Raw genomic sequence first — 23,280 nt, forward strand, 5'->3', positions numbered from 1 at the left:
CGTCGACTTATCTTACCAACGAAAAAAGAAATATTAGATACATACTATAAAGATCACTTACTTGATTAGGTTTACTATTCATCTGCAGCGTTTTGTGCTCGGCTCTGGGCTTGAGGGTCTCTCGCGGTGAGATCGCTAGGTTTGTAGCCTCCATTCTGCAACAAAGCATATTTTATCATCATCATCATGGTTTCAAGCCGGTTTCGGCAACGACGACCAAAATTTTCCGTACTTAAAAGCTAATTTCCGCGCCTCTCGTGCGCTCTAATATGGCTATGGTAGCCTATCTTGTTCTTAAACGTGCGCAAACAGAAGCTACACGCAAGAACACCACCCACGAAGTTGTAAAAAATAGTGGAAGGCGGTCTATTTTTTAGTTTATATCGTCTGTCGTCCAGTCGTTTTCAAAGACATACACGCCTTCCTGCACCAAGCGTCTCCACTCCAAGCGATTCTGTGTTTGGGCCTATTTCTATTTTATATGTTATGTATAAACCGTTCGCCTCGTAATAGATCGCTTCGAGTACTTGACCGCAGGGTCCGCCTTCGGTCGGATTCGGTTTTGCTGAAGATGCCTTTGTCCGATGCCGATAGCATATGAAAAATCTTAGTCGTTCTAAGAATGCCTTCCTGACAGATCGTAATCTAGCGGTAGACGAAGCTTAGAGATAGCAGCAGAATTTAATAAAACTTCAAGTTTATTTGACCTAATACTGAATTATTGTCGTTGTGATATAATATTGTGTCAACTTGGGATACATGTAATTTTGCTCCAGCTTTGGTATCGGATCAATGGCATTTCTTCTTTACCGGATAACACAATATAATATCGTTCTATTATTGATGTCAACAATATTTATTGACATAGCCATTATTATTTATCTATCAAATAGGCGCAGCCACTCCTAGAGATGGGAACACGTACACGGAGGATATAGTATATTAAAATTACAGTTATAAATATTTTACGCGCTATTATTGACAGGGTTTTCACCTGGATTTTCAGATTAAAAGAATTTCAGATGTTACGGCGTGTTGTCAGCGCCATACTATATACCGCCATAACAGTGGTGTGTGGCGCGAAAGTTTAAAAACAACTCGTATATATTGTTCCTAATGTTTGTTACAAATACTATGCACGTATTGTATATTAAAAAACCTAATATGAGTCCTCTACAAGACATGTTGCCTTAAAGGTCCACGCCGCTGAGAGATTTTGTTCATATCTTATGGTTGTTGGAATGAAAATAAACTTAATACATACCAACAACAAAATTCATTTTTCTTAAACACTATACAAAAAATAGACTACCACTAGTGGCTATGTTTTTTTTTTGTTGCCTTTGTAGGCAGACGAGCATACAGCTCACCTGATGGTGAGTGGTTACCGTCGCCCATGGACTTCAGCAATGCCAGGGGCAGAGCCAAGCCGCTGCCTACAGCATACAACAATATGCCTACAACATATGTCCACGACACTAAGCCACCAAGTGTGAGTGATTAAGATTTTATTTCTATACTTAAATTTTCCGTATTCTTAGTGCAATTGATATTGAATTCTTTGATTAGCGTCCAAATACAACTTAAATGTTAATTAAACTCTAAAGTTTAATTCGTAAGCAGAATTTTCTTGAACTATTTAAATGGAATGAAAACCCCATTAAGCCACTGCATCTGTATTATCCTATTAACGTCAGCAATAATTGTAATAATACTACGCTATTAATAAATATATCGCTGCATTAAAGCCGCAAATTGCAACATTCACATTTGCCGCACAATATAACCGCGCCGTGTGAGGGAAACACAAGAGGAATTGTAACAGAATTGATCATTTCGCGCCCAAATAGGCAGTTTGCGTGTGAATTTGGCGTATCGAATATCAATTGGCCTTATTGAGGGGCGCGACGAAGAATAGGTACGTGTCACCCCTAATGTTTTTTATTTTTATTTCGCTAGATAGGTGAACGAGCTCGCGACCAAACTGATATTAAGCGGTTACCGAATTCCGTAGACATGACCATTTGAGTTATGCAACCCATCTTGAGACATGAGGTTGAAGCCTCAATTGAATTTTATAAGACCTGTCTAAATAAAGAATAAATTAATGAACGATTTTATATATCGTTGTGTAACTGGTTTTTTTTTCGAATGTGTCAAATCACTGCCTCCCGCAGAAGACTCCTCTCAATCCACATTTGAAGACAGCCAGGGCGTTCAGGAAACACTCTGTCCAGATTTTTAAAATCAAACCCTAAAATAGATAGCACTATTATACTATTTTCTTGTTTTTAACAACAGCTTGTGTGTTTGTCAAGCGATTATATGTTTTCACTTTATTCACCAACTTAAAAAAAAAAGGAAGAATATCCATAATTTTTATGTGTTTCATGACCTTATTCCCAGGCAAACAGATTTAAAGTTTTTTTTTTTTTATTGCTTAGATGGGGGGCGAGCTCACAGCCCACCTGGTGTTAAGTGGTTACTGAAACCCATAGACATCCACAACGTAAATGCGCCACCCACCTTGAGATATAAGTTCTAAGGTCTCAAGTATAGTTACAACGGCTGCCCCACCCTTCAAACCTAAACGCATTACTGCTTCACGGCAGAAATAGGCAGGGTACGGTACCCACCCGCGCGGACTCACAAGAGGTCCTACCACCAGTAATTACGCAAATTATAATTCTGCGGGTTTTTTATTTTTATTACACGATGTTATTCCTTCACCGTGGAAATCTATCGTGAACATTTGTTGAGTACGTATTTCATTAGAAAAATTGGTACCCGCCTGAGATTCGAACACCGGGTGCATCGCTCAACACGAATGCACCGGACGTCTTATCCATTAGGCCACGACGACATCAAAGCTAAAAAGCTAGTGTCTCGCATGTCCTCCAATTTAAATTATATCAAGTTCTAAGTAGGTAGTCGTTTTTGTGTTATACATAATAACGCATGTTTAACTGACTTAGATTAAATTAATGATATTCTAATTTTCTTTTGGTCGAGTCAGTTTTCTTTTTTCTTATGATTTTCTATTAATGTTTCAAGACAACAACAGCTCCAGTATTGTCAATAAAATAGATTAGAAACAGTTTTTTGGAATGAAGTTCCTTATGGGACGATGCAGACGGGTACTCTAACCGGGAAAAAACGTCCGTAACGTAAGATTTTTATTAGTAATGCACACAGTGTACGACTTATCTTTGTAATAACGTACAAAAAATAACATTTTTTTTTTATCATTCATTGACCACGATCTCAGAGCGTTCGTTTGCGCAATACACTAACTCTTATGCAAACAACCGTGAATGAAGTGTACCACAATAAGTTCGCACGTTACCGAATGACCGTGGGTTGTTGTGAAACCTCCAGTATTATTTTCTTTATACCTCGAATAGAACTTAAATTTATATTTTTATAATAAGGAACTTCGTTCCTATCCGTTGTCCCACGACACCACAGATCCCTTATTTTTTTCTAAATCTGGATTTCTTTCCTATCTATTCGTTGGTAGCCTAAGGGCTATTCCAGCTACGCCCGGACGGGTGAACACACGGGTTCAACCTAAGATAATTTTCTAACACTAGCCCTAGCAAGAGCAGTCTTTCGCAGAATCTACCACCGGATCAGATACGCGAACCACTAAGAAGTTCCAGCAAGAAACTCAGTGGACTGTGTCTATGAGTAAATCTTGAGGTGTCAGTGATTGTCGTCGAATTTCGCACCGAGCCCCACTAATTGTGATTCATTAATACAACACAATATTTTTCTGTAATGACAACTAGATAAAGTATAGTTAACACATTTTACAGATTCGCCTCATTACAGTATTTCACGAGAAATCGTCTCCTTGAATTAAAACTTGAAAAAAAACTTTCTATGTATATAAATTTCTAGTAATATGAATTTCATTATTTAAAATTCAATAAATAAAAGACAACCAAAACGACAGTAAAAATAATTGAGTATTATATTCACTAAAACAAATAAATAAATAATAAATTAATTATTCTTCCAAAAAAATAACTAGAATTCATTTTCACAAACAATTGCATATTTTACTGACTTATATAGTTTAATTTTGTACAATCAAAATTCTCTTCACAATATTTACGACTATCATTGTAATCCCTAAACATGTCATCACTTTAAAATTGATTGATCGCCACTCTAGGCAGCCCTAACTTGAATCAACATAGGGTCGCCCCGAGCCGGTTACCAGACGTATCATTATAGGGCGTGATTAGTTAATTTGTGTCGCCCTAGGGGTTGTGCGAATGGACCCGTTTCCACTGACTTTATGAATTGTTAAGATAATACTGTTTTGTATGGTTTAGAAGGGATAACTTTTCAATGACTTAAAGGTTGTTTTAGTTATATATTTTTTTCAGTTTTTTTAAAGCAATAACAGTATAGTCAACCAGTAAATTAATACGTTGCTAATTTAATAAAAACGAAAATTGACGAGCATGCCGTCCATCTTATAGAAAGTGTTTACACCTATCCATATACACCGACAATACCGTGAGGCTCCGTCGCATCGCTACCTACTATAAAATACAATGTTTCTAATCAAAAATATTTGTGAAATGTGCGTTCTGTTGAATACGTTTCTTTTTCTAAACAAATAACACTAAACTAAATATCACTTTGAACACCCTTTACAAGGCATGATATAGTATGCAGCTAAGTATTATTGTGCGCCCGTGTTCGGACGTGTAAATGTTATTGTGCAATCTATGGTTAGCTCGCTGTTTTGAAACCAAATAGCGTCGAACGTAATGAAGTTTCGTTCATTCGCTTCCAAAGTGCTTTAAAAGGTTTGCACGTTAATCACTACATAGTATAAAAGAAAGTCGCTTTCTCTGTCCCTATATCCGTATGTATGCTTAAATCTTTAAAACTACACAACGGATTTTAATGCATTTTTTTAATAGATAGAGTGATTGAAGAGGAAGGTTTATATGTATAATAACATCCATTAAATAGTGGAGAAATCAATAATAAATTACAGTTTCCGAAGCGAAGCGAGGGCGGGTCGCTAGTTAAAACTAAAGCGCTGATTGTTTTCTATAGTAAAGTCTATAAAGAAAATATGATGCTTGAATTGAAATCACTTGCTGTTTATAAAAAAATCTGATTCTCATACGAGTATCAAACTAATCATTTATTTTAAATTTACTGAAAACAAATATACACGAAGAAAACGTAATATGTATAATGTGTTAACAGTATTATTTAATTCCCAAGGTCAGCAGCAGCCCTACGTGTTAGGGTCGACTCCGCCGATATAATTGATTACATTAAACGACATTATGTTAATGATTGCATATGTTACATTTTTCTATGGAGTATTACAACGATCTGTGGTGATTTCTGACTTTATTATTTATATTTCTATTAAGTTTGGATACGAACTGTTTGAGTTAATAGTACATTTTTGTTGCTTTGCATACAGATACGAACTCATAGCCATTCTATGAAACATGTACAGGAACAAATAGACACCCATTGTTTGATTCCGATTAAGTAATCCTTTCCAGTTTGAAAGATAGGGCAGACGTCATAATTGAAATTTGAGACGTCAACGTTATTACCGACTGAAGCTTGATTCTTTAATAAACGCGAGGTAAAACTGCAAAAGTAGTTTCTAACATATCATCATCTCTTTTTCTGTTAATATCTATATATTAATACGTGAAGCAAAAACTTTGTACCCCTTTTTACGAAAATTGGGCGGACGGAGGAGTATGAAATTTTCCACACTTATAGAGAATATAGAGAAGAAGTGCACAATGCTAATATTTTTTTAAAATGATGCATAAAAGATACATTAAATCAATAAAGAAAACACTACACACACATACCATGTATTTGACGCACACACGCATGCATACCTACTATTTATTGTCAAACTTTTGTTCTTGACGTCTGTTGTCAAATTGAAAATAGATTAAATATTGTTTGTCTTTATTAATATTTTTTTATAGTGTAGCCTTGGTGAAATTTGTGATTACAGAAGTATAAAATACAATCATAATAGTGTACAAACTTACAATTCCAATTAATTATTGTCGAATTTCGACTACTGCGGGACCTCTAGTGAGAATAAAAATCCATTGGCAAGGTAAAAGCACTTAAGAATTTCATGTATTCATAAATACGTATAAAAAGGTTTTCGTATAGATAAAGCATATTAAACCATAAACAAATTTTTGGATGATAGTTGCAATCATATTACATAGTGTACACAAATTGTGATATAAAATAGATAAGCATTGTGTATAGAATTAAATTATAATTAGTAAAAATTTTAATAAATTTAAATTGAAAATATGTAGTGCAAAAAAAATTATATTTTATTGTAAAAAAAGCGTGGGATGCATGGTGTTATTAGTTCTAAAAAAATTCCGACAGATATGAGTAGAAGAATTATTATTTCAATAATATCTTAAAAAGCACCCCACGCTTTTTTTTTAAATAAAATAAATATTTTTACACTATTTTCAATTTAAATTTATAATTTTTTTCTTTCTTTTTTTTTAGTTGAATTTTATATAAAGCGTGTTTTTTAGTTTTTTTAAACTATTATTCATTTTCATTTTTTAGTTAAATTATCTATAAGAGCGTATTTTTAAAACTATTAAGTAGGTACTTTAACATCAATTCCTGCTTTATCGACTATAGATAAAAGTTATATAAATTGGCAAAAATCTTATTTTGGAAATTGAATAATGGAATAATCTTATCAAATTAGTGTATTGTCATCGGTCCTCGATAAATCTACAAAGTTTGAATGAAATCTGGCCGTTTAAAGTGGGTCAAAATCGCGTCTAAAGGTGTCAGTTACAAACATACAAACATACATACAAGTGAAGCTAATACGAGCGTGTAAAAATAGTGATTATAAAGATAGTTTTCAATTTATATTTTTAAGTGGATAGTCAAGTTGCGAGCCACGCGGAGGACGTTTTAAAAAATAGAAATTATATTTTAGGAACGTTTATTCCACACCAATCTGACTTAAGACTAACTTATTACTAATCTTAATCTAACGGAAAGGGCATCGGACCACCGGTCCAGCGGATGACGTCGTTTGCGAATTCCACAATTCAGCAGTTGAGTTCGCCGAAGATCTGCCTTTGCATACTTGCGTCATCAGAGGTGCGCGACGTAACTAGATAGTTTTAAGTATTGTTTGTCTTTTACGGCGACGTTTATCTTCAATTTTAATTTGTAACACAAATGCATTCACCGTGTGTATGCAAAATAAACTTGATATTTTGAGTTTTATTTAATCGTAGAGGTCGCTCGTGAACAATTGTTAGCTTTATTTAGCTAGACTAATACTACAACGAGTTTTGAATGCATTTTACTAGTGGTAGGACCTCTTGTGAGTCCGCGCGGGTGGATACCACCACCCTGCCTATTTCTGCCGTGAAGCAGTAATGCGTTTCGGTTTGAAGGGTGGGGCAGCCGCTATAACAATACTTGAGACCTTAGAACTTATATATCAAGGTGGGTGGCGCATTTAAGTTATAGATGTCTATGAGCTCCAGTAACCACTTAGCACCAGGTGGGGTGTGAGCTCGTCCACACATCTAAGCAATAAAAAAAAACGTGTGGCACTCGGGAACTGCCGCGGTAAAGCTATTGCATAGGATTTTTTATCAACTTATGCAATTATAATTAGACAATGATAATTTAATATTAAAACAATAATAAAACAAGACCACGCTATATTAAACATTAATAAAAGCAAAACCTTAACTGTCCCCTTCACACTCATAAGCTAGACCGCGCGAGAGAGAGATGGGCAGACTTTTCATGATGCGCATGCAGTGTGACGTCACGCCACGCGCTTATTCACAAACACTACACAAGCGCAACGTGTGAATGTGTTGAACGCTAGCTACACAGTAGGCGTAGTGGGAGTGTCAGGTTATTTGCGTTACGGAACTTCTTGATTCAGTCGCCGCGCTCAAAGCCCGTGATAAAATCTATGCAATAGCTTAAAAATCTATTCCATTGATAATTAATTTAGTAAAATTGATTATGCTCTCGGTAATACCAGTTATCATTTTGATTAGAAAGCATGATCATATTTCGGATTTCACGGTTCAACTGTTCATAATTTTGGTACATCGCGGACAATGCGTTCAATAGAATTCGCTTGTAATTACGAATCCCTTGCAAGGGCCATATGGTGTTGATACATGGGACCGTAGCCCCAAGGGCGCGCGGCGCATGTGTTCCACTTGTTACGGAACTAATCTGTTTTTTTTTGTAAGTTATCTATTGTACACGTCGAGATTATTTGACGCAAGTCTGATTTATCTCGTACAATGAGTTGAACGTGGAAATACAAATCTAGATATCATCCGTATGACATCGCAAAGACACTTGAAAATAAATAAAAAAATTCTCTGCCTTAGCTGATAGCTTTGAGAGGCTATTTCAGCGTAACCTTAACTAGTAGGTGAGCTCACGGGGCTCAAACCGGAGTGATGCTAACACTGACCCTAGCAAGAGCAGTGCTTCACAGAATCTACCACCGGATCGGAAACGCGACCCACTAAGAAGATCCGGCGAGAAACTCAGTGGGTTGTGTCTTGAGATAGGTTGTACTGCATTAATCGCATCTTCTATGTACTGTCGATTCGGTAGAATCATGTCTCGACGGTCAGCAGCTAAGTACGGATTCTAATGGACGAGGTGGACGCAGTGTTCCTCCTACGAACTGCACTCATACACTTTAAGTGTTTTTGTTAATTTCACCCGGTTAATTGATTCAAATTACACTCGCCCTGAGGTTTTTGCTAATTAACCAGCTTATCAGAGATTAATAAGACGTGGTGTATACACAAGAACTAAGAGATTTAACATAATTTAAATAATGAATACATTTGTCCTTATGACAGTTGTCTTGTTTTGAATTTTCCTATTTTTCCCTATCCCTAGAAACATTGTTTGGAAAAATTGTGAGTATTTAAAAATATGCAAATGCGTATCCGGCTGTTCTGAAGTGATGCGTTTACAAACGAATTAAATTTAATTAAAATTTTCATATATTAAACATTGGTTAAAACTGGGTTATTTATGAGTAAATATATTTATATTCGTAAAATATTTAGAGCTATCGAATAGCATTGAAAATGTTGTTCATTTTCACGTATAATCCGTAACTAAGGGGACACTTGAATCTGTATTTGTAGTAGGGTAATGTAGGGTGACCATACAAAAAACACTGTAAATGAATCAAAATATCGGAAGTACTTGTATTTATTATTAAGCGCTTTTTTGAATTGCCGTATAAATTTTACTATACCAAGCACAACACAGCTTTATTACTATGACGTCACTTGGGGCCAATTGAACGACTAAATAGACTAAACACTAATACATATCTTTATTAAAAGTTGTTAGATTTTATTTATATTTATAACTAAATAAACTTTTTTTTTTTCTTCAAAAAGCGTATTAAAATAAACATTTTAATTTAATTTATTTAATTTACGAACTGATAGACTATTTTATCATTAGTGATCAGTTTCCTATCACAGTAGAATTATAAAAATATTTATCTTTAGATATCGTAAGCTGGCTAATTAATTCAAAAAATAATACGACGATACGACGATGATCTTTACAACCACCGACAAATTCACTCAAAGACGTCCCATAAACTTTTAAATTTGCACGCATATCAAACACGAGGAATAATATAATGAATGAATGAGGAGAACGACTGGAATAGAGTGATTAATAGGAAGCCAGAGAACGTCGGACTTGTGAATGAGATTAGTATGTATGAAGTTAGAGAAGCAGTGAGAAGTATGAAAAGCGGAAAATCGGAAGGACCAGACGGTATACCAGTGGAAGTATGGAAGATACTGGGAGAAGACGGATATAAGTGGCTGACTTTATTCTTCAATAAGCTGCTGCAAGAAGAAGTGATCCCTACGGAATGGAGCATCAGTACGCTGGTGCCCATATACAAAAATAAAGGGGATGTGCAAGACTGTGGCAGCTATCGGGGAATAAAGCTTATGTCTCATAGTATGAAAGTTTGGGAGAAAGTGATAGAAAAGCGATTGCGAGATGAAAGTGAGATCACCCAAAACCAGTTCGGGTTCATGCCTGGTCGCGGGACAACGGACGCCATATTTGCACTCCGCCAAGTGTGCGAAAAACATCGCGACATGCACAGGAATCTACATATGGTGTTCGTTGATCTAGAGAAAGCGTACGACCGAGTACCTAGAGCAGTTTTGTGGTGGGCATTGAATGAGAAAGGTATACCTGGTAAGTATGTGAGGTTAATCTGTGCCATGCACAGTCGAGCCAGGACGTATGTACGAACCGCCGCGGGGAATTCCGACGAGTTCAATGTGGCAGTGGGCTTACACCAAGGGTCTGCACTAAGTCCCTATCTCTTCCTGCTTGTGATGGATGCCTTGACATCGGAGATACAGGAAGAGCCCCCTTGGTGTATGCTGTTTGCCGATGACATAGTGCTCGTCGGAGAAAACGGGCTCGAGGTCCAAAACATACTGGAGAAATGGCGATGCAAGTTGGAGAGTGTTGACCTAAAAATCAGCAGATCGAAAACCGAACATCTGTTCTGTGATTTTGGCGGTCTCTCCAATTTTGCACCCATTTCCCTCGACGGAACACCTTTGCCAGTATGTCAAGACTTCCGCTACCTAGGGTCTGTTATCCAAAGCGACGGTGAACTGGATCGTACTGTCAGGCACAGAATTGACGCAGGATGGATGAAATGGCGGCAGGTCACGGGCACCATATGTGACTCGCACATCCCTCTTCCCCTAAAAGGGAAGATATATAAGACCTTAATAAGGCCTGCCGTCTTGTATGGATCAGCGTGTTGGACAACGAAAGTGGCGGATGAAAGGCGATTGCATGCAGCAGAGATGCGAATGTTGCGATGGATGTGTGGAGTAACGAGAATGGATAGAATACGGAATGAATATGTTAGAGGAAGTCTGAAAGTGGCACCTGTGACAGAGAAGCTGAGGAGTGCACGTTTGGGATGGTATGGACATGTGATGAGACGGAATGAAAATGAGGTTGTTAAGAGAGTGTTAACTATGAATGTGGAAGGATTTAGAGGAAGAGGTAGACCTAAGAAGAAATGAATGGATTGTGTGAAAGACGATATGGGTAGGAGGGGAGTGAGCGAAGAAATGGTATATGATAGAAGAGTATGGAAGGAGAAAACATGTTGCGCCGACCCCAGGTGACTGGGAGAAGGGCAGGATAATGATGATGATGATCAAACACCGTGCAACCATACAACGCAATAAGCATACAATAACTTATTACTTAGCCCTAACATCATTATCAGAATCTCGAGAAAAAAAAATCTTACTGGTGGCAGGACCTGTTGTGAGTCCGCGCGGGTAGGTACCACCGCCCTGCCCGTTTCTGCCGTGAAGCAGTAATGCGTTTCGGTTTGAAGGGTGGGGCAGCCGTTGTAACTATACTTGAGACCTTAGAACTTATATCTCAAGGTGGGTGGCGCATTTACGTCGTAGATGTCTATGGGCTCCAGTAACCACTTAACACCAGGTGGGCTGTGAGCTCGTCCACCAATCTAGCAATAAAAATAAAATAAAATAAATGCTTTGCGTATTTACTAAGCGTGAATTAAACGTATTTATTGTTTTATTAAGACGATGAATATCTGCAGATGCGCTTACTGCCCTCATAAAGTACGACTGTAATTTTGACCATGACATTGCCAACGTTCGTAACAGTAATGATCCGGATTTTACAAAACAAACTCGTATATGTTTAGTTTTTCTTACTAATAATAAAAATAGATAGATTTTATGATTGCAATTTATTTATTTATTTTATTTTTATAATTCCAAACTCATTGATACCCTACATAAAATCCGATCGTTCTTTACAAGTGCTCAGAGATTTGGAAGATGTACAGGGCTTACTTAGTATAGGGCGCGCTAATCTTCACGATCCTCTATTGCTATTGCAAAACTATCAGTTTTTATTGGTCTCGAATATTAATGTAACTGGCGAATTCACTAAGCATTACACTTTGTACTGGTGGTAGGACCTCTTATGAGTCCGCACGGGTAGGTACCACCACCCCGCCTATTTCCGCCGTGAAGCAGTAATGCGTTTCGGTTTGAAGGGTGAGGCAGCCGTTGTAACTATACTTGAGCCCTTAGAACTTATATCTCAAGGTGGATGGCGCATTTATGTCGTAGATGTCTATGGGCTCCAGTAACCACTTAACACCAGGTGGGCTGTGAGCTCGTCCGCCCACCTAAGCAATAAAAAAATAAAATAAAATAAAAAACTTGTAATAAGATATCGGCTATAATAAGACGAACTAACGCCACACCACTCATAAAACCCCAACCGCCACAATCTTAATTCTGCCACTCACATTTAAACGCCAAATCGAAGTCTGTGGTTTTTGGTAATAATGCTGTATCAACCGTATGCTTACCTACTTACGTTCGAGAGGTAGGTAGGGGACGAATAATTATCGAGCGATATTCATGCTTCTGTTGTCTGTTGTAGGGTTATTTTTTTCCTACCTATGCTGGTAGCCTCGTGGTGTTACGCCAGCGTAACCAGGCGAGTGGGTGAGCTCACGTGGCTCTGACTTGGTGAATTTGCTAACACTAGCCCTAACAAGAGCAGTGCTTCGCAGAATCTACCACCGGATCGGAAACGCGACCCACTGAGAAGATCCGGCGAAAAACTCAGCGGGCTGTGTCTGAAAGTTAAGTGTTGCGCTTAAGTGTAGCGCTTTCGATATTAACCGCTAACAACTGTCCATTTAATTTTGTTACAGCAATATTCGTTCATTGCAAAAACTAATGACAGTTTAAACCACTGAAACGATTTCTCGTGGCGTTTATTATTTTAAATACTAATAAAATATTCTATGAACGATTTTATAGTCAAAGAGCTTTTGAGCAAACTGCAGCCCGAGACCGTCTACAAAATTAATTCGTTGAGCTACTATACCGCGTTATTTACTTTGGTACTGCGCGCTTAATTGAAGCCGACGGGCGAAGACATGGAGTTAATTCGTCGTTTAATATTTAATTGATGCTGCGAACTCGCCCCGGTTTGTACTCTAAGAGCCCGGAATGTATTCATTTTTCATTACTATTGTTGTATGTTTTGGTTGGTTTTGAAAAAAATATTGCTATCTTCTTTTGTTTATCGCTAACATGAGTGGACGAATTCACGACCCATGGTGTTAAGTGGCCACCAGAGCCTATGGACGTCAATCACGTTAATTTTACCGCCCATTTTGAGACAGGAGTTCTAAGCCTCAGTTTTTACAGTCCAACGGGACAACCCGCCCTTCAAACCGAAACGCATTACTGCTTCTCGGCCGAAAAAAGGCTGGGTGGTGGTGGTACCTACCCGTTGATTTTTATTGTGCTATGTTATTTCTTGACCATTCATTGTGGAAGTCAATCGTGAGCATTTGTGAAGTACGTATTTCGTTAGAAAAATTGGTACCCGCTTGCGGGATTCGAACGCCGGTGCATCGCTCAACGCGAATGCACCGGACGTCTTATCCTTAAGGCCACGACGACTTTTTTAACCATTATAAAATTTCTTCGCTTAACTCCCTCTTACACTTAACGTCTTTCACGCAATCCATCTATTTCTTCTAAGGTCTTTCCACATTCATAGTTAACACTCTCTTACCAACCTCATTTTCATTTTATCTCATCACATGTCTATACCATCCCATCCATCCATAAAATCCATTCATAAAATAGAATTTATATATTTTTAGTACCTTTGATTTTTATTTATTTATTGCTTAGGTGATTGGATGAGCTCACAGCCCACCTAGTGTTAAGTGGTTACTGGAGCCCATAGACATCTACAACGTAAATGCACCACCCACCTTGAGATATAAGTTCTAAGGTCTCAAGTATAGTTACAACGGCTGCCCCACCCTTCAAACCGAAACGCATTACTGCTTGACGGCAGAAATAGGCAGGGTGGTGGTACCTACCCGCGCGGACTCACAAGAGGTCCTACCACCAGTAATTACGCAAATTATAATTGTTTGTTAAATATTTCACATTATTAAGGCCCATTATTTCATTTCAAAATTATTATCTGTATTAACACAATACTAATCTAGTATACTGCTGTATTCGTTTAAATAATAAACAAGTCATCCCGATCTCTTGTACTACGAGCAGGAGAGCACGTTGTCAGTTCGACGGTGGCTTACAGCGACACAATGCCGCGTGTTGACAGACGGTGCGCTCTCCTCGCCGATTTTTAACACAATTGAATACGAAATAAACGCCATTGTAGTTAGATCGCTTAAAATTTTAATTAATGCTTTAATATTTAAGGGAATTTCGGGGTTTTATGAAGCGAAGCACGACTGACTATATGAGACCTACAATATTTTGTAAAAGTTAGAAAATAAATTTGCGTGATCTTACTGGCTAATAAGGCATGTGCGCTTGCAATATCCAGAATTACTCCTGCTTATTTCTGCCGAAAATTAAACAAGCTTTAAGGTTCGAAATCCTGTGTGGGCTTTGCTTCCATGAGATTGGTACTTCGATCTCATTTCTCAAGAAGGAAGTTCAGATTTTGTGCTCCGGTAATAGCGTATGGTAGTGGCTTGACTCTGCCCCTGGCATTGCTGAAGTCCATGGGCGACGGTAACCACTCATCATCAGGTGGGCCGTATGCTCATCTGTCTACAAGGGCAATAAAAAAAAAAGATTAGCATCAGGTCCGTCAGCAAACAACACACAACATTCCGTAGAAATGTTAGTATAGCACAAACAACATGAAACCCTCTTTAGACGGTAGACAGCGGCTTGGCTCTGCCCCTGACATTGCTGAAGTCCATGGGCGACGGTAACCACTCACCGCCAGGTGGGCCGTATGCTCGTCTCCCTACAAGGCCAATAAAAAAAAGACTAATCAAATTACACAAATTTTGTTTTTATCAAAAACGAAATTTCCAAAAACAGATAGGTACGCACAAAACCAATTCTATTTCAACAAATAACTTTTCCCATTAAAGAGGAAAAGTTTAAATAAACGATTTCGAAAAAGAAAAAAAAAAGCAGAGAACGTGATATAAACATGCAAATTTATTTACAATTTCATTTACGAGACGTAATTGAATCCAGCTTATGGCCTGTTTCGTGAAAATTAATTTCGTGTTGCCTCAAAAATTTGTGTAAAGAAAAACTTATAGCGTTAACTTGTTTTATAGAACCAAAGGATAATTTTTTTTGCTCCGGTCGATGGATGGACTCACGGCTCATCTGGTGTTAAGTCGTTATCGGAGTTTTTACTGGTGGTAGGACCACTTGTGAGTCCGCACGGGTAGGTACCACCACCCCGCCTATTTCTGCCGTGAAGCAGTAATGTCTTTGGGTTCCGTGAGAGCATCAGAGAAACTCAAAACACGAAACCGCCTGTCATGAATATATAAAATGCATACCATTTATATCTTTCGTGTGTTCTCAGGTGATTTTAAAACTCGTCAAGTCAATTCATATTACATTTCCGGCTACGACTTTATTATTCAACGTACAGAATAATGAAAAGTCTGTTTAATCAAAATTTTGTCCTTATTTTAATCAATAAAATGAAAATGAAGCATCGTGGAATTAAATAAGCTATGTCTGTGCACGGAACAGGGGGAGCCGTCAACTAAATCTAGTTTAGACGCAGGATTAATTGAGTTTTCCGAGCCCCCGTGCGTACAACATCGAGCTGTTAACTTTCATTGTTGATAGAATTGTATCAGTCTTGATTGTGTATAATCGACACGCCTTATCCGATACGCTACGCCGTGTCCAATGTTTTTTTTTCGGTAAGTGTTTTTGAGTTCACGATTTAAAGAACTTTCTTATGAGGTAATGTTTAAAATACATTTAAGCTGTCCGATGTTTTTTTTTTCGGTAAGTATTTTTGAGTTCACGATTTAAACAACTTTCGTATGAGGTAATGTTTAAAATACATTTAAACTCACCAATACTTTTTATTTGTTTTCGAGGGTAGTAGTTTTTTAAATTACCGTAGGAGATATTGACAGTAGATGCATTAAATCAATAAAATTATTATTATTAAGTCAGTAACTTTAGTTAAGTTGTATGTAAGTTAGCTTAGAAATACGATGCTAGATTAGGTCATGAAATTATTTCTCAATATAATTGATGATTTATAATCATAAAAGTCACTTAAAATTTAGAATTACGCAATACTCGTTAAATATTTTTACCGGTGGAAGGACCTTTTGTGAGTCGGCACGGGTAGGTCCCACCACCCTGCCTATTTCTGCCGTGAAGCAGTAATGCGTTTCGGTTTGAAGGGTGGGGCAGCCGTTGTAACTATACTGATACCATAGAACTTATATCTCAAGGTGGGTGGCGCATTTACGTCACAGATGTCTATGGGCTCCAGTAACCACTTAACACCAGATGGGCTGTGATCTCGTCCACCTATCTAAGCAATAAAAAAAAATGTATAAATTTTTTTTCGAAGTTACATCCAATTTGATTTAATTTTACAAAATCTACAAGAAATCAAAAACCTAATAACAACAAATAACCATTCGATAAATCAAATTTTATTTTCTTCATTCCTTCGTCATCTGTTTTAACGAACAGAAATGAACTTTGTGAATTGCTTTCTTATTGATTCGAACATCGTTATAGCTTCGTCAAACTTAGATAGAATTGTTTTGTTTTTTTCCGGAGAAGCGATCTAATTATATTGAAGTACTAATATACCTACATATTTGTACTAGATATATATGTAACCTCTATACGATTTATCTTAAAAGAGGTTAATATGTTATAAAGATAAAATAAATGGAATTTTAAATATTGGAACATTAGAAGAAGGAACATTAGAAATATAAGAGCATTTTGCAATATTGAAATATAAAAAACGTAAAAAAGTGGTGAAGCAATAGCTTTAAATATTTTCTCTCTAAATAAAATAATACAATTTTTTTTTTTTTTTGAGGTAATGATAGATATCAGTTTTCGTTCGTATGAAGCTTTAACATAAACATTCCTTTCACAAGTATAAAGTTTAGGAATTTTCCTATTTGGAAACGCGCGATCCAAACCGAAGTTTTTTTTATTGGCAGACGAGCATACGGCCCACCTGATGGTGAGTGGTTACCGTCGCCCATGGACTTCAGCAATGCCAGGGGCTAGAGCCAAGCCGCTGCCTACCGACGTATGAGACTAATCACGTAATGAGGCTAATAATAATTTTGTTTGCGTTACATTGCAGTGTTGTCATATCAGAACTATCAATCTACCATTCTTCATCGCCCAGTGCAGAGGTCGGCAAAGTGCGGCTCTTTGAACTCTTGAGTGTAGCTCTGGCACAAATATCCTACGGGCTTGCCCGGCCTCTAATATTATCCGGCTATGAACGAAAAAGCCGGTTAATAGTATGTACGGTCATTTAATATCAGCACCCCTGACTGATGTCGATTATTACAGATATTAATTAGAACTAATATATCAAGGTGGGTGGCACATTTACGTCATAGATGTCTATGGGCTCTAGTTACCACTTAACACCAGGTGGGCTGTGAGATCGTCCACCCATCTAAGCAATAAAAAAAAATCAGCATCCGTGTATACTCTTCGATAACAGTACGTCTTAAATTGTCTCCAGCACACTCCGTCATCGATCTTTCGAAGTAGAGTTCGACAAGCGAACTAACCTATAGATACAGCCCACGAAGTTTCTCGCCGGATCTTCTCAGTGGGTCGCGATTCCGATCCGGTAGTAGCTTTTTTTTTTTTTTAAATAGGAGTAAATCGCCGGACTTACTCCTATAAGACAAGGCGGGGCATGTCGGAGTTGAACCGACTAAAACCTCCTGTCGCTTAAAAACCAGCATCCAAACCTCGCATGAGACAGAACTCATGAAAAGGCAAAGGGGAAAAAGTGAAGCGTTTAGTGCGGTACACATCTCTCCCATCACCCTCCTCCTCGGGACGCCGGACTGGCGGTCGTCGGCGCCACGACCACCAGTCCTCTCGGTCGGCAGGCTATCCGAAGCCCGCCCAGATGGCACCGGTTAGAATGGTCTATCCTACGGAATACCCCGCTGGGTCAGAACCAGCGTGGGTCGAGGATAGCTGGCCCTCCATCACCCGGATGCTCTCTATTCGAGGTATAAAGAAAATAAAACTGGAGGTTTCGCAATAACCCACGGTCATTCGGTAACGTGCGAACTTATTGTGGTACACTTCATTCACGGTTGTTTGCATAAGAGTTAGTGTATTGCGCAAACGAACGCTCTGAGATCGTAGTCAATGAATGATAAAAAAATATGTTATTTTTTGTACGTTATTACAAAGTTAAGTCGTACAATGTGTGCATTACTAATTTGTACGTTATTACAAAGTTAAGTCGTACACTGTGTGCATAACTAATAAAAATCTTACGTTACGGACGTTTTTTCCCGATTAGGGTACCCCTCCGCATCGTCCCATAAAGAACTTCGTTCCAAAAAGATCGTTCAGCGATGACGCAACGAAAATTCTCGAATTTCACAAAACAATTAATTTGCAAATCATCGTTTGAGAACACAAAGTCGCGTCAGTTTAATGTAAGAATAATGAATTCGTTGCGAAACGGCTCCTTGTTTGTCTTTCAATTACGTTCTCCCGCCGGACTCCACCCTCCGGTTAAACAACGAGACACATGTATATTTAAACAGGGAACAAATTAAATCTCGCCTTTTTATAGGACGCCATTTTTTCTTCGGCGATTCTCGAATTTATCTTTATGACGATGAAAAATAAATTATCTTGTTGTTAACGAAGGACTGGAAGCTTAAGGTTTTGTGATAAAATTGTGGGTACTAAACTGATCTATACATATAAATAAAATTGGAATGTCTGTTTTTAATATTGAAATAACCGCTTTTTACTAAATGCATATGAATTTAATTACGGTACATACACCAAAATAACATTTTTTACAATTTTTGTCTGTCTGTCTGTCTGTTTGTTCCGGCTAATCTCTGGAACGGCTAGACCGATTTTGACTGGACTTTCGCTGATAGATAGCTGATGATATAAGGAGTAACTTAGGCTCCTTTTTTTACCAGCTTCGCCTCGCGGCGTCACCCGTGATACGACAATAACCGCGTGTAACATCGCGGAACTCAGCTATCAGTAATAAAATTTAATGTTTCCGAAGCGAAGCGAGGGCGGGTCGCTAGTCAAAACTAAAAATTCACGTCAGTTGTTAAGCTTTCAATATAAATTATCGGTAGTAGCATTCAGCATATTTCTGCTGGAAGTAATCCAGAGTTCCAGTTCAAAGAATAGACAGCATTGATTAATAGCCTTTGCAGCAGGAACTTAGAAGGGGAAAAAAATTACAATGATATATAGGTATAATGTATCTCTGATAGTTATGTGCTAGATTTTTAAGATACTAACATAGATTATAAGTAACTAGCGACCCGCCCTCACTTCGCTTCGGAAACTGTAATTTATTATTGATCTCTCCACTATTTTATGAATGTTATTATACATATAAACCTTCCTCTTTAATCACTCTATCTATTAAAAAAAAGAAATTATGTAGTGTCGTGGGACACCAGGTAGGAACGAAGTTCCTTCGGCTAATGTAGAATCGACACAAATTGCAAAAAAAATCGTGCTCAATTTTATGTAGGTTTTCTTGATTTTTCTCTTAAATTTTGCTGATTAGTTTTTATTTAAGTACAAGAAAGTATTTAGGAAATTCAGTCTTTAGGAAATAATAAATTACTTAAAATAAAAAAACATCGTAATTCAAATTATCAACTAAAATAACAAAATATGTCTCTTTATTTTTGTTTGACAACATAAAATTACATAGAAATAGAAAAATAGAAATAATAATAGAAAGAGAATGGATGAGAGAACGAAAAGAAAGAGGGAGAAGATAAAGGTATTATACACTTCTCGCTTGTGTATGCGACTATCGCGCCTGCGCACGTCTCATTTAACGATTTTATTCCACGCACTTTTTTCCACGGATTTTTTCTTACGGTTTTACTATCACATTTTTTTCAGCAGCAAAATCCCTATCCCCTCCAAGCCTGCCGTAAGGAACTTCGTTCCAAAAAAACCGCATCAAAGTGCGTTGCGTAGTTTTAAAGATTTAAGCATACATAGGGATATAGGGACAGAGTAAGCAACTTTGTTTTATACTATGTAGTGATTCTTACTAACAAAATGTAATATTAAAAAAAATAAAATGAAATAAAGTTTAAATAAAATAAAATAAATAACACTAGTTTTCATATCCAGGCTATCGCTGACGGACTATACTCACTAAAAGACGCCCATCGCTCCCGCAAACAATCTCGAAGTACTACTAATCAACCCCTTTTAAAAAAAGGAATACTGTGTACATTGTTTTTTGATAGCTAAAATATATTAACCCCGTGCTATGCTAAGAGGATTCCACGGTATCAAGGACGCGGCTGTTCTAGTTATCACAACGAAGCGAATAAGTGCTTCAGAGGTAGACATAGCCTGCTGACTACAGCAAGACCTACCATCACTAGCTGAGACCGGAACAAAGATTTAAAGGAGTTAAATTGTAAACTATTATGGACACTGTTATTTTCGACAAACGCCAAATAAGTGGCAGTAACATCGATGACCTCAGCTGCATCTTCAGATGAATCGCCGATAATTGTTATCATTAAAATAAACGGAACTTTTCCGAATGAATTATTTGCATCTACATAATCAGGTCTAATCTATGTGCTTAGTGCAAATTTGTATGCAGTTGGAACAGCGCCCTAGCGACAAACGCAGGCAAACGTTGCAACTGCATACAAATTTGAGTTAACTTTTACGCTATCGAGAACGTTAAAAAACTCGCACTAAGCACACTGGGTGTTAAGTGCCGATAGTGTAGACATGGTCGATGCTTAACCCTATAAGCCACAACCACAAAACATGACTGCTTCATTACAGAAATAGGTGGCGGTAATTAACAACGCAGACTCTCTTTAAGCTGTACCATTGAAATGACTACTTATATTTATATATAACTTATTTTAAACGAAGTTAAGGTTAAGTATATTACGTCACTGTTAATAAAAAAAGCGAGAGAAGTAGAGAGAGACAGAAATACAGTGATATCTACAACCGTCTTTTGTTTTATACTTCTGTGTTCCTTGTAACAAATTTCTAAGTACTGATTGCAGTTTAAAAAAAATTTGATGTTTATAAAAATCATCATTTATCGAGGTAGATGGGGCATTTACGTTGTAGATGTCTATGGACTCCGGTAATCAATTAAAACCATATGGGCCGTAAGCTCGTCCACCCATCTAAGCAATTAATAAAAACTTTCTTAATTATCTTCATCTAGCGATAGCGATCTGAATACAATATGCACATATTTTATATTTAAACTTACCGAAAAAATATTAAATTAGAAGTGAAAATCACATCATGATCCATTGCATAGTTTAGAGGGAATAAGTGGACATACATAAATAGAGGTTACTGTCGTACTACTAAGTGAAGATATCATGAGATTATCTTCTCATTTATTGTCAGTGATGCGTATTAAGAATTAACGACGTATATTTGTTAAAAATCCGAGACATTGACAGTGAACTTTAAAGATATTTAATTATTAGAATTGACAAGCTCTCTGTCGAGAAATTTATAACGATTTACTGTCTGAAAACATTAGTAAAAATAATAGTTTAAAAAAACTAACAAAATACGCTTTTATAGAAAATCCAACTACAAAATAGAAAATAAATTTTGTTCGTTTTTTAAACTATTATTTATTTTTCACTTTTTAGCTGAATTTTAATTTGTTTTTTTTTTTATTTTTTATTGTTGAATTGTCATCGGTCCTCCGAATTTCGAGTTAATCCGACGTTTTGAAGGGGTCAAAATTATGTTCAAAGATTCCGTTACATACTAACATACTAACGTAGGTACATACGTCTGAAGCTAATAAAAGCGGGGAGGTACAGTAGAAAAAATAGCCCTTTTTTCGCTGAACATTCTTTAAAGCGACGAGGACAGGAAAAATAATTAGATTGACTACACCTCTACATTATATCTCTAAGTTGCTACTTAAATTATTCCTATTTAAACCAAAAAGATAATGGTTTTTCATCATCCCTAAAACTGTGAATATTTTTTTTTATCATTTATCAGAAATTTAGTTCCAATTTTAACAAAGTAACACCCGAGACATCTGCTACGAAAACAATTAAGTATCCGACAAGTCGAAACAAACTTTTAGTGTTTGCGCAATTCATTACAATTACGTCTGTGATCCCCAAAAAGCTATGTGAATATTAAATAGTTTGAACTCACATTCGAATCTCGTGTAAATTTCACAGTGAAAAGAAAACACAATGTGCACTCATTACAAACGCGCGACGACTCTATCACCGTAGCGACACTGACAGTCTGCAGAATACAGGAGACTACTGATCCGCCTTCGCCCGCCCTACACTCCGACTAACCAATCGCAGACCCTTCAAAACCTTATTTGAACTAAAGCAGCCAACGAGAATGGCCGCAAAAAGTTATTTACCTCAAACCTCCGCCCTCCCTCGCCCTCTTTACTTATCGATTGTACCGCCCAGAGCACTTATTTAAGGCGGCACGAGTGATTTAATTTTGTGATTGAAATTACAAGTATGATGTTATTAATTTGTTTGCGCCCGAATCGTTCCAATACAACACGCTCCGATTGAACGAACACATTCTGATTCGATTTGTACTAGGTAATATTTTAGTTATTTGATTTGGAGGTATATTCTATTTTATATAATCTAATTGATAAGTAAATTAATATTGAAAAATCAATTTTTTTTTGATAAAATTATGAAGTAGCTCATAGTAGTTTCTTTTGTGTTATGTATAAATTAATGTATTTTTATTGATTTTGGGATGACACTAAAAACATTGGATAAAAATTTGTTTTTCTTTGAGTTTTTTTCCTTCTAATTATTCTGTAAGGAGCATTAATATTTGATTGTGGTATTGATTAAGAAATGATGTAGGTAATAATTTCACTATATTCTTTCGTTCTCTTTGGAAGTTTTTAGGTAATAATTGCACGAGTATCAATGGTAGTAACAATTTCTCTTGCTTGTCTTGTTATTCGGACGACTTGTTACCTGTTTAGTTACCTCTCACTTATATAATAAGTAAAGTAGTTAAAGTAGGCAGCGCCTTGGCT

The 23,280-nt window shown here is 37.0% G+C and overlaps 1 protein-coding gene across 3 annotated transcripts in view; it reads right to left on the reverse strand.

Annotated features, from left to right (window-relative positions):
* Positions 1-22,489, reverse strand: part of LOC101746140 (SKI family transcriptional corepressor 2) — a 47,969-nt gene extending 25,480 nt beyond the window's left edge. For all 3 annotated transcript variants that reach the window (XM_021347635.3, XM_062674623.1, XM_021347634.3), the window contains exons 1-2: positions 22,407-22,489; positions 62-155 (exon numbers count right to left, since the gene is read on the reverse strand). In XM_021347635.3, the coding sequence (XP_021203310.2) occupies positions 62-154 (93 nt within the window). In that variant the 5' untranslated portion in view covers position 155; positions 22,407-22,489. The remainder of the gene's footprint in view (positions 1-61; positions 156-22,406) is intronic.
* Positions 22,490-23,280: the final 791 nt, after the last annotated feature.

Source organism: Bombyx mori, chromosome 21, assembly GCF_030269925.1.
Source record: "Bombyx mori chromosome 21, ASM3026992v2".
NCBI lineage: Eukaryota > Metazoa > Arthropoda > Insecta > Lepidoptera > Bombycidae > Bombyx > Bombyx mori.